Source organism: Antechinus flavipes, chromosome 4, assembly GCF_016432865.1.
Source record: "Antechinus flavipes isolate AdamAnt ecotype Samford, QLD, Australia chromosome 4, AdamAnt_v2, whole genome shotgun sequence".
In the NCBI taxonomy this organism is placed as follows: Eukaryota; Metazoa; Chordata; class Mammalia; order Dasyuromorphia; family Dasyuridae; genus Antechinus; species Antechinus flavipes.
The window spans coordinates 392,493,339-392,506,147 of NC_067401.1; the positions used below are offsets into that span (position 1 = coordinate 392,493,339).

The following is a 12,809-nucleotide window of genomic DNA, read 5'->3' on the forward strand; positions in this document are numbered from 1 at the left end:
CTTGTTCTTAGTTGTAATGTAATGTATTCTTTATATTTCATCAGTTTTATTTTTGTATCTTACTATGACAATCATTTCCATATACAACTCAATTTGTCCTCCCTAGATTTTAATTCTACCTTAAAATAAAGCAAAAACAACCAATATTGTGACCAGTTCTGAAGTTGTAATCACTTTTTGACCAAATTTATGATCAGGCAACATTTTGCCCAGAATCCTGCTCTTCTCTACTAAGGACTTTGTTAACCTATAATTCAGGAACCATTATTGGTATTTTCAGTCCCTCAGAGTTTGGCTTTCTTTTAATAATCTTCTTATTTAATATTTGATATACACATATTCTTAAAAGAGAAACATAATTATTATGGTTGCCAGTTATTCCTTTTAAAGAAAGGGAAAAGATATTTAAATGAGGATTAAACAACTTTAACTCCAGTTTTCCAGGGGATCTACAGTCTCATCAGTTCTCCTCAGCAATATAGGTTACAGTATTTCCAAGCTCACTCATCTCATATGGCTTTTTCATGTTCTCTCAAAGTTTGTAGCAAAGTGTCATTTTGATTTTTTTCAGGGCTTTCACTCTCTTGACGCTGAGAAGATATCAAGGGAACAGAGATTTTCCATTCCTTATTCTTCCTATTTTATATGTCAGGCCCATCTTTTTACACTGTACATTTATTTCATGACATCCTATACCCAGCTTCTTCTGCCTAATTCTTTGAAATATTTTATAGTCTCCTTATGACCACTATTGCTCCTCTCTGCTGTCATTTTACTGGCTTTCCCTATGCATGGAATTCTCTCCTCATTTCTACCTCCTAGCTTCCTTCAGATATCATAAGAAGTCTTTTAAAAGTCCCTTTTAATCTTAGTGCCTTAATTCTGAGATTATTTATAATTTATCCTTTATATATCTTGTTTTTATATAGCAGTTTGAAAGATGATGTCTTCCCTTTTAGACTGAGCGGAGCAGGAACTGCTTTTTGCTTTTCTTTGAAGGCCCTGCATTTTGTCCAATGTACCCGGCACATTGCAGAGAAAGCATCTTCTTGTCTTGATTTGTTCTGTGGTTCACTGCCATACATCACCAGAAAAATGTTGGTATTAAAAAGAATTGCCAAAATCTAAGAACAAAACATTAGTCAATAGAAGAACTTTAAAGCCTTTCCCAAAGGCATCTTACTGTGTCCTACTTTTGTTCAAGTAAGGGCATTTGCTTTGTTCACTTAGGAGAAGTTGAGTTCAAATAAGGTCTTAGACACTAATTGTGTGACTCTAGGCAAGTCACTTAAACTGTTTATGTTTCTTAACTTAAGTAGAAGTAATATCAGCACTTTCCTCCCAATATTGTTGTGAGGATCAGATGAAATGATAATAATAATTCCCTTGTCATAGTACTTGGTACATAGTAAACACTGAATAAATCTTAGTTTTCAATTCTTACTCAGTTTATTGTCTCTTTGCTGTGTCTGTTCGGTGTGAATACTTGTAGATGTCCCTATGAGTACTTTAAATTATTTTGAGTCATTGTGGATCTCATCTAGGAGATTCTATAGTGCTCTGGGACTTAAAAATCAGTACAATTTTAGCTGCACTTAGGAGGATTTGGAAGATATCTTCATTGTGTAGGAAGTTTCTTTTTAACCAGAATTCTGTCCTGCATTTTTTGTGATGCTGCAAATATATGCCCTCCTCCATGATTGGCTTCATATTGATAATGCTGTAGTTATCATAGTAGATTATTTCTCATATCTTTCCAAAATATTGTTAACTTTGAAGTACAGATATACATACATACATACATACATGTGTATGTATGTGTGTGTGTGTGTGTGTGCGTGTGTGCGTGTGTGTATGAGATTCCTTGGTAGAATACTGCTTTTGATGTGACATTTCCATTTAGAAAAAATGCTTTTTTTTTTTTTTTTTAAAGCCAGTATATAATTAGGACTATAGAGGTGAGACAAGCAGTGATTGTGACTTTTGAACACTGGTGTTAGAGTCAGAGGACCCAAGTTCAAATCCTATTACTAGTATAAAATAAACTACCTATGTTTCAGTTCATCTTATAAAATGAAGGAATTTATGGCCTCTGAAATTTATTTCAGCTCTCTTTTTCTTAAATATGTTCTTATGTAATCAATATTTTTCAGTTAATTGTGTGATAGTAAAATTGTGGCCTTTTATGGATTTTTTTTTACTTGTTTTTGTGGAATTTTTAATTGTTTTCCTCTAATACTGTTATCAAAAATGCCCTCAATTTGTGTAGATTATTTTTTATAAAATTTTATATAAATGACCTCATAATTGTTGGCAATGTTTTTTATTGGTAATAATAATGATCAGACAAAGGCTATAAACAAACTGTTTTCAAGGTAAAAGTTACAAATGATTTACTATCATATGAAAGCATATTTCAAATCAGTAATAATAAGAGAAATGAAAATCAGTATGGTTTTTTATAACATTTCACCTCACAGGCAGCAAATTGCCAAAGATAAGAAAAGATAAGAATAGTTCCAGAACAGATGTTCTGGAAAGCAGTTTGAAATTTTGCAGATAAAATGGCTAATATGTTGATTCCCTCTTAGTGATTCTGCTGTTGGGCTTATACCCCAAGGAGGTCCTTGATGAAAAAAAAAGTTATATGAATACATCAAATATTTATTGCCATACTTTTTTGGTCGCAGCAAAAACTAGAAACAAAAATACATTATCTGTTACCTATTATGAAATGTATTTGTGGAAGAAAATGGTTTTATATATACATATATATCATACTTTTTCAGGTATCTTTTGTGAAATCAATGGAATTGTAATAAAAATGTAAAAAGAATAATTATAAATTCAATTTTTGACATGTAATTTTCTTGCTACAATTTTTAGTTCTCTTTGTATGTTTTATTTTAAAATTTCTTCTTATCTAATGAAAATATGATTCTTGGGTATCAGTGATGTGCTAATTTTAAATCTGATAGGTCAAGAAAGTTTTTCCAGTTGTTGCTGTAGGCATTCTTTACTATCAAGATTTCTGGAACGTTAGTTTCCTAGTTCTGTTTCTACCTGTCTGCTTTTCCTTAGTCTTATTTTATGTTTGATTATTCACTTTTCATAACCTACGCAAGCGTGTTTCTCTGAGCTTTGTTGTAGGCCCTGTTCCTTTTTTCTTGTATATTTACTTACTTTTTGCTTTTTTTTTTTGGTGATAGGAGGCAGAGAATCAATTTGTGTACCCTCAAATTATTACTTTCAGTTTTTTGTTTTGTTTTGCTAGAAATATATATTGTTTTTCACAATTTTAATTGGTTCATTTTTCAATTTTTCTTTATGTTGCTTTTTTCAGCAAGTAAATCATATTTAGTCGATTCATAATTTTTTGTGGAAGAATTAAAATATTTAGGAAAGATAAAATATTGTCCAAATGATTACAAGTTTATATCTTTCCTAAACATTTCAATTCTTCCACAAAAAATATGAATTTAACTGAAATATTTATCTATAGATATTGGACAAACAGGAAATTGATGCTTGCTAAATACTATATAGTTTAAAATTGTAACTATGATTTATGAAAGAGAAGCTAGTAGGATGAGGGATTGTTTCAAAGCATGATATATAAATACCAATTTTATACCTGTATTAATACTTATTAAGGCATTTAGATATTCTATTTTCAATTAACTATTGCCTCTGGAAGGACATAATCCAAGAAAAAATTTAAATTCCTCTTATCCTTTGCCTTAAAAAATATTTCAGTTTGAATAGTACCTGTAATTAAGGAAGAAAACTGAGCTCTGGGAGCTAGGTAGGACTTCCAGCTATTGATCTGTGTAAACCCAGCTTATACTGTCAAGGGAGAAACAGTCAACTGCTGAGCTGCTTTGTCACTGACATAAGCTGAGGGAGGATTTTTTTGTCTATACTGTTTATACACCAGTCTATAGACCTGCTGGCTGGTTGAATTTTAAAGAGTGCGGAGGTTTAAAGACTTGTCCCCTGAGGGATGCTCCTGCCAGTTGGGAAGCGAGCTGAGGCTGTTTCGCAGAAGTTATGTGCATGTGTGCTAGTTGGGATGAAGATAAAAAGGGGGAGGGGTGGGAACTTGAGTAATGAATGGGGAAGCAATGGAGGTTGAGTTTCAAAATTGATACACTATATATCATAATTTGTATATATTTTTATTAAAGTGTCAAATTTAAACACTCATGGGTTTTAAAAATGTGTATCAGATATTGAATACATAATTAGTATATAATACTCACCTCTAGTTAAATCTTCCCAATGTGGTAAGCATGATTTTTATAGTTACTGTATCAAACAATTTATAAATAAGAATGATTAACAAAATTTAAATTTTCATTTTGTTTAGTGTGAATGGAAAGAATACCTTGTAATTGATTGAATGAATGTCTTCTTTGATATCTATTAATATTTTATTTGCTATGTTAGTAATTTTTATGCAAGTCTAATGTTTGTTTTGATTATTTAATTATTTATATTGTTATATCCATGATAAAACTGCTAGCAGAGTCTTCTGAAGACTTTTTGTTATTTTTGCCCCTTTTATGAAGGAATTTTCACTAGCAAGACAGTATCTTGCTACAAAGGTGGCATATTGTCTTACCTTATCTTATTCTTTCTTAGTTACAGCCTTTGATGTAGTCTGCCAAGTACTAGAATTGTAACTTTATAACGGGTCACTTTCTATTATATCTTAAAATAGTCTCTTAAAATTAACTGCATTTTATACTTCAAAATACTCTAGTAGATTCTAATTTTTGTGATTTTCTTAAATGCAAACTTTATTGATAAAAACAGTTGGAAATAGATAAATTTTCAGCGTATTGCACACTTTTCTTGCCTTATTGAAACAAATATTAAAAACCAATACTTTGCTCTATATTAATACGTGATCCTGAAAGATATGTAGAGATATGTAAACACATATAGAGAGAGAGGAGAGAGAAAGACAGAGATTTTCCTCATTCTCTGTCCTATATTTCTACAACATGAATTAATTTTAAGTATTTTTTGAAATATGGAAATATTACTCTTTTCATATTGCCATATTATTGGTAATTTTTTGTATTTTTCTGTATTTACCTGATGGACTTGTTTTTCCTTCTTTTTAATTCTTCTTTTTTGTACTCTTCAGCTAATGAGGCTATTTTCTTCATTTTAATGAAAACAGTTTAATTTGCTGTTAAACATCTTAAAAATATACAAAGTGGAAATTCGGTACTATTTAATTCAATTGGCTGCATTTTGACTTTTTTTTAAAGAGAAAGATTTATAAAGAAACTTAGTATTACTGTTGTTGAACTGTATCAAGGGGTTAACTATGTAAATGCCTTTTTTTTTAAGCCAATGGAAGATCTTTTTTAAACATTTGACTGTGAAACATGTAGAGTTGTTATATCTCTCAGTAATTCATTCTGCTGCCAACTTCATTCCCCTTTCTCTGCCTGCATTTTAATTGAAACAACATTTATATTTTTGAGCCAGGATCTGTCAGAAGTCCCTGTGGCTAGTCTGTGGTACAAGTAGCAGCAGACGTGGCTTACCCATATGGTGCGGTGCTTCTTGTAAAATCCATATGGCCTTGTTGAAGGGAATCCCAGCGGGGATGTGAAGGGTGTTAATACCCTTCAGGCCAGGCCTTTCCCTCCTGGGGCTTCCATGGCATTGTCTTTGCAATCTGCCAAAGCACAAACATAATTCCTTTTTAATAATCAATTATTTTAGGCTAAGAATTTGTGCTGTATTTCTTGGGGGGGGGATGAAAATCTGAATATATATGTTAAATTTTTAATGGAAAAACTCATACAAGAATAAGTTAACTGTGAAATTCGAAAAAAAATTGATTAAATTTTGTTTTTATTTGCATTTATAGGAAGTGCTACAGAGTGTGCCAAAGTTCTGTTTCCCTTTTGACATTGAAAGGTACAGTATAATTAATTGAAGTAATTTTAGCCTTAACATGTCTTAAAAGCTATTTACTGAATACATTTTCAGTAAAAAACGTATAACTATAACATCTTCAACAAACTTTAAAGTGAAATTGGTATTATGGATTAAGACAGTTTTTAAAACTATCAAATATTCTATCTCATTCTCTTCTCCATAAACCAGTGTGAAGTATTAGTTGTCAATTTCACCCATTTCCCTTCTTTGTTCTTTAGGAATCTGTTGTAAATATTTTCAGAAACATTTTAATATGCTCTTGATTAAAACAAAACCTTAGAATTAGGTCTTTTGATACAGATCTATAGATCCTAGTTTGTCCCACTTGCGCCTAATTGAAAACATCATCTGTGTAATATAAAGCTTGAAGAAAGTTGTCTAGTAGGAGTAGATTTATAGAAATAGTGCATTATATTAGAAAAATCTAACGGTTTGAAAATGTCTTTGTTTTTTGTTTACTGAACAAATAGTAGCTGAAGTATTAAGTATCAGGTTAGAATTTCTTTTGAATGATCTGCAGTTCCTGCTATAAAAATCAAGTCATTTGTTAGTTTCTTTTTGATTTACATACATTCTTATCAAGTTTTTCCTGAAAACAACATCATATTTCAGTGCAGTGCAGTGGTGATTGATGGTCAAGATACTTAGGTTTTTAAGCTTTGCTATATTTAATGATAAAACTTTATATTGCCAGCTTTAAGAGATTGAATGATTTTTAAAAAAGCAGTTTGAATGAAAAATTCTGTTGACCAAGTAAATATTCCCCAAGAAATATCATGGAAAAATATAAGGAGAAAAACCATGAAATAAAGCTGTATACATTATAATTTTTAAAATGCAGATGATAAATTGTGTGATATTTGCAGTGATTAAACTTATAGTGCATAGGTTTTGCTTATATAATCTAAATCATTTGGGAGTATCATTGCACCAATAATGAAATCATTCCTTTTTAGAATTCACTTAAGCACTTCAAAACCAAAATTTAAGTGCCATAGGCATTCAGTTTGGTACTATGTAGTCAGGTAAGATTCTATGACTGCCCTCCAGTGGCAAGAATGCAGTCAATAGTATTGGCAGGGGTGTGTGTGTGTGTGTGTGTGTGTGTGTGTGTGTGTGTGATGTATATGACACAAAAATAAAATTTTAGTTCGTCATTTATGATATGCTTTTTCTATAATAAACAGCTACTTATTATTTTTATAATTATTTGATTTATCTCATGCACTAGCTTAAATTGTTCATAATTAACTTAATTTTCTGTACAGAATGAATTTAGTTTATTTTTAGATACCTATACTTCAGTAATATACTCTAAATTTTTTAAACATGCTGATTACAGTTTTCAATTGTTGATTTTTAACACTATAGATTTTTGCAAGATATTTTTTATGTCAAAAGAAACAAGTATGCTTTTTAAAATTGGAAAGTTTTCTTTCCATAGTTTCTGAGATATTGGTGATTAAAAAAGCAACATTCTTTTGAGCTGTTCATATACTATATCACTTTTAGAGATAAGGGAAGACTAAAGGAATTTAGTTAGAAATTGACTATGTCAGTGGTTACTGATTAAGGAATTGGATGAATTAAATAATTATTGGTACAGTGCTTCAAAAATCTTTACATTGATCAGGCTACTCCTTTCATAAATGTGAATTGCAGTGGTATTTCTATGAGAAAAAATATTGTCCTCTTCTATCATATACATTTTATAAATCTTAAAAAAAATCAACAAACCAAACCAAATCTAGACTTGTCCTTAGACACTAGACATACAGAATATCATTAGGCCTATAATTGTGTTCTACTCTGATGCTTCTTTGTGGCATGGAGGTGACCCTAGGTTCTTAAAGGCCACTCCAAGAAATATAAAATTCTCTTGAGTCTTACTTAACTGGAAAGATTTCTAGTGCCAGTAATGTGATAATCATTGGCATAATAGTAAATGGAAAGTCATAGTTGTAAAGAATCTAAAAGCTGTTTGCTTGGGCTTTGTGTCCAGACTAGAAATAGAAATAAACATAGAAAAAGCAAGCAAACCAGTATACAAAAAAAATGTAGAAGGCAGCTAGATGGCAGAGAAGATAGAGAACCAGCTATGAAGTCAGGAGGACCTGAGTTCAGATCTGGATTAGACACTTAACACTTCCTAGCTGTGTGACTCTGGGCAAGTCATTTAACCCCAATTGCCTCAACACCCCCTCCCCCCCCCAAATGCAGAAACCCTTGCCATTGAATAAGAAGAATACTAAATTTTAAATATTCTTCTTCATAAATGAGAAAAAAGCTTTTGCTATGCCATCAGCAGAGCATGTGTTTATCTTTGTTATTTTAGGTCCAATTTTGCTATATTGTTTTAAAACACACACTATTTCCTGATTCAACTCAACAAGCTTTTCTTAATTTCCATATGTGTGTATACACACACACACACACACACACACACACACACACACATATGTGTATATATATATATAGCTCTGATTTGTATGTCATGGTGAAAGAGATGGTAGCCAACCAAGGGCAATACCAGTTTAGGGGGAATAAGGAGAGGGAATAAGACTATATATTGCCTACTGTGTGCCAGGCACTTTGCTAAACAATTTAACAAATATAATACTATTTGATCTTCACAACTCTGAAAGGTAGGTACTGTTTTGTTGTTCATTTATTCCAGTCATGTCCAATTTTCATGACCTCATTTAGGATTAACTTGGAAAAGATACTGGAGTGGTTTGCCATTTCCTTCACCAGCTCATTTTAGAGATGAGGAACTGAGAAAAAAGGGTTAACTAACTTGCCTAGATTCACACAGCTAGTCATTATCTGAAACCAAATTTTAACTTAGGTCTTTTTGATTCTTGTATCAGCCCTTTATCCACTATATCACCTACTGCTTCAATGTTTTTTAGAACATGAACTCATGAGTAAAATCTTTCAGAAAAAGATAATAAAAATTAATGAACCTCCCTATAAAATAGAAGCAAGTTGTAGAAGGTAAAAACTATTTAAAAAAAGCTTAATGAGAGCCAAATAAGAAAAGTTATGTTGAGTACATTTAAGGATGAAACTGTAATGGGTATTACAGCAGAATAAAGATAGAAAAGACTTGAAAATATTGTTATAAACTCTTTTCACCTTCAAGGAGAGAAGAGCCATCATCTTTGGATTGTAATATTATGGTCCTAGATTTACTTATAAAGAAAGTTGAAATATTATTTAAAAGAGCAAAAAGGGGGAGAGATAATTGTATTTGTCTACGCAGAGGAGATATTTGCTTGAAAAAAAGTCTTTTGTGAATACTGAAGGATCAATTCTCAAAGCATCTGATGAGGTGGGGGTGAGTGGTGGGTGATGGGTGGTGGCTCAGAATGAAAAAGAAGCATGAGAACAGTCTAGGTTGCTTTGAGTAAATTAGTAAGCCCCAGAATTTTCAGGTACACAAAGGCCCATCTTTGTAATACGTATCTTAGTGCTGTTCTGTGGCTGCAATTCACAGAGTATCAGATTCTGATGCTCTACTCATGCCCATATATATTAATATTCCATAAAACACTTTCCATTTCCTCCAATTACTCTTTTCCAATAATGTACTCTTTCACCTTACATCAGGCACACACAAAGATGGGTCAGACCTCTCACCTAAGTGTTCTACTTTTATGTCATGATCTTTGAAGTGTATTTATTTGACCATAGTTTTTTGCTACCTGCCCTCGCCATCTTTGCTTCCTTAGGATTTCTACCCCTCAGGTCTTTCCTGTACCATGCATAGCTACATTTTCCTCCCTTCTCCATTTTGACTACTGGGTAAACTGTTTCAGCTATATATTTACCTCTTCTGTTGAGTCCTTTGCAGCCTTATCCTATAGCTATTCTTGTTTTTACCATGCCCCAGTCATGGATTATTTCCACCATTGGTTGCTTTTACTTCTCTTCAGATTCACCTTATTGAAGTAAGAGAAAATTATTCAACTGTTCAAAAAGAATGTGGTAGCAAATGTTTAACAAATGAGGAGAAAATATACATATGCTTTAAAATTGAATCTGTATTGTTATTTTTTCTATCACTTTGCCAAGTATAGATAGTCAACAGAACAATAAATCACTCCCTGACTTGGAGCATTTGCTAATTTCAGGGGTGCAAATGTTCACATTAAAAATTTAACTTTCAATTCTTATGAGCCAGTTTAATGATCTTCAGAACATTCCTGCCACTACCCATGAGTCCACTACTCATGTATATACATAATCTCTATTGGTCCTCACAGTAGCAATGTAAAGTTTTTATATGTCTTCAATCATTTCATTATTGTATACAGTGACTTTTTCAGAATTTTCCATCCTTTCTCATACTTCATGAAACACCTTTACTCTCACCTCTCTTCCAAACTTTTCATTGAGAAACTTGATGGTTATTACTCTGAAAACATCAGTACTTAAGACACTGAAGAAATTAGATGAGATCTACTTTTCTCCTGTTCTTCATCTCCTATTACACAGATACATTCCCATCCTGTCTTACATGAATAAGTAGGTCTTCCTGTTGCCAGGGTAAATCCCTCTACAAACATGAGTAATCTTATTCTGGCCTGTCTACTTTAGCAGATTGACCCCTCTTATTTCCTTTCTTTCACTAATCTGCAAGGTCTTACTGTGTACTGATTGCTTTCTTGTTGCCTATAAATCTAATTTCATGTCTTCTTATACTTAAAAACTACTCAATTGATTGGCTCATCCACTCCATCATTATCCTATATTTCTATTCTCTTTTGTAAATAAACTTCTCAAGATGATCATGTATAATCAAATTCTACTTTTTAAAAAAAAAATGCTTGTCTGATTTCCAATCTCATTTTTCAGTTAAAATTGTTACCTCTAAAGTTCCAGTGACCTCTTAACTACAAAATCTAATGGCCTTTTTTTCCAATTCTCATTCTGTTTGACACGACCAGTCACCTTCTTCTTATTACTCTTTTCTCTCTAGGTTTTTTGTGACATTGTTCTTTCTTGGTTCTCCTTCTTTTTATCTGATAGCTCCTTCTCAGACTTTTTTCCCAGATGATCATTAGATCAGGCCAAATAAATTTGGGTACTCAACAAGACTACATCCTGGGCTTTTTTCTTTTTTTCTACCATATTCTCTTGCTTGTTGATTTAATAAATTCCAATGGATTTAGTCATCAGCTTTATGCAGATAATTCTCATATTATATTTAGTTTTAATCTGTCTCCACTCTCATATTTCTAAATGTTTATTTAGAACATCTCAAATTGGGTGTTCCACAGACATCTTATATTTAACATGTCCAAAACGGAACTAATTTTTTCTTCATACTCTTTGCCCCAGAAAGAAAAACAAAACAAAATACTTCCCCTCTTCCTAATTTTCCTACCACTATCTTCCAGTCTGCTTTTTAACCTACACGTCTTTTTGACTTATTATTCTTTCCAATCTATTATCAAGTCTTGTTAATTATATATTTGCAACATCTTTTGTACCTGTCCACTTCTTTCTTTTCATACTGCCACAACCATATAGCCCTCATGATCTGACGTTATTTCTATTGCAATAATCATTATTTGGAATCCCTGTGTTTTATTTCTCCATTCTAATCCATCTTTCACTCAACTATCAAAATGATCTTTCTAAAGCATAGGTCTGGCCTTTTTACTATCCTACTTAGTAGACTCCAGTGGTTCCCTATCAACTCTATTACCAAATATAAAATCCATTGTTTGATATTGAAAGCCCTTTGTGGCCTTGCCCCTTCTGCTTTTAGTCTTCTTATACTTTATTCCCTTCTAAATACTTTGTCATCCAGTGATACTGACTTTCTTGTATCTTCCTCCATTTCCTAACTGTGGTTTTTCTTTGGTAACCTCCCATCAATGAAAATAAAACATAAAGGATTTCATCAAAGAAATCTGTAATGGGCTGAGGCTTGAGTTGATGCACTGAGGTCCCAAGCACATGAGGCTAAATAGTAATTGGACCATACTCTATTAATATATAAGCTTGGAGAAAAAATGTCACCCACCTACTCTTTGTGCAAGTCCTGATGTGTTGTATAGGAAATGACGATTCTGGTGGGTGGAGGCAGGGGAGTGAAAAAGGAAGGGGATGAGAGCTCAGCCCTCACTTGCTCTGCTAGCTGGCTTCCTGTTGGTTTCTCTTCTTTTTGCTTTTTGCTCTACCCACTGCTTTTTGCTGAGGCAGTTGGGGTTAAGTGACTTGCCCATGGTCACACAACCAGGAATTGTTAAGTGTCTGAGGCTGGATTTGAACTCAGGTTCTCCTGACTTCAGGGCTGGTGCTCTGCCCACTGAGCCATCTCTTCCCCTTCCTCCTGACTTCAGCAAAAGCAAAAAGAAGAAGAGAAACCAACAGGAATCCAGCTAGCAGAGCAAGTGAGGGCTGAGCTCTCCTCCCCTTCCTTTTTCACTCCCTTGCCTCCACCCACCAGAATCGTCATTTCCTATACAACACATCAGGACTTGCACAAAGAGTAGGCGGTGGCCATTCTTTCTCCAAGCTTATATATTAATAGAGTATGGTCCAATTACTATTTAGCCTCATGTGCTTGGGACCTCAGTGCATCAACTCAAACCTCAGCCCATTACAGAAATCTGTAATTAAAAAGGAAAATGGACTGGTTATGGTGTGAAAGAAAAAGATAGTTCTTGGACGGCCAAAATAAATTTGCATAAGATTTGGAGTGTTTTTGTATTTATTTAGATTTGAGCATACTTTTTCACTTATATTTGAATAAAACACACTCATGCACTTATTAAAGTCCTGAGAATTCACATGGTGATCAGTTTGACTCCAGAGGGCTTAAAAATGGC

General features: G+C 32.9%; 1 protein-coding gene across 2 annotated transcripts in view; it reads left to right on the forward strand.

Annotated features, from left to right (window-relative positions):
• Positions 1–12,809, forward strand: part of DENND1B (DENN domain containing 1B) — a 327,198-nt gene that overhangs the window by 110,231 nt on the left and 204,158 nt on the right. For both annotated transcript variants that reach the window (XM_051998705.1, XM_051998706.1), the window contains exon 4: positions 5,894–5,943. In XM_051998705.1, the coding sequence (XP_051854665.1) occupies positions 5,894–5,943 (50 nt within the window). The remainder of the gene's footprint in view (positions 1–5,893; positions 5,944–12,809) is intronic.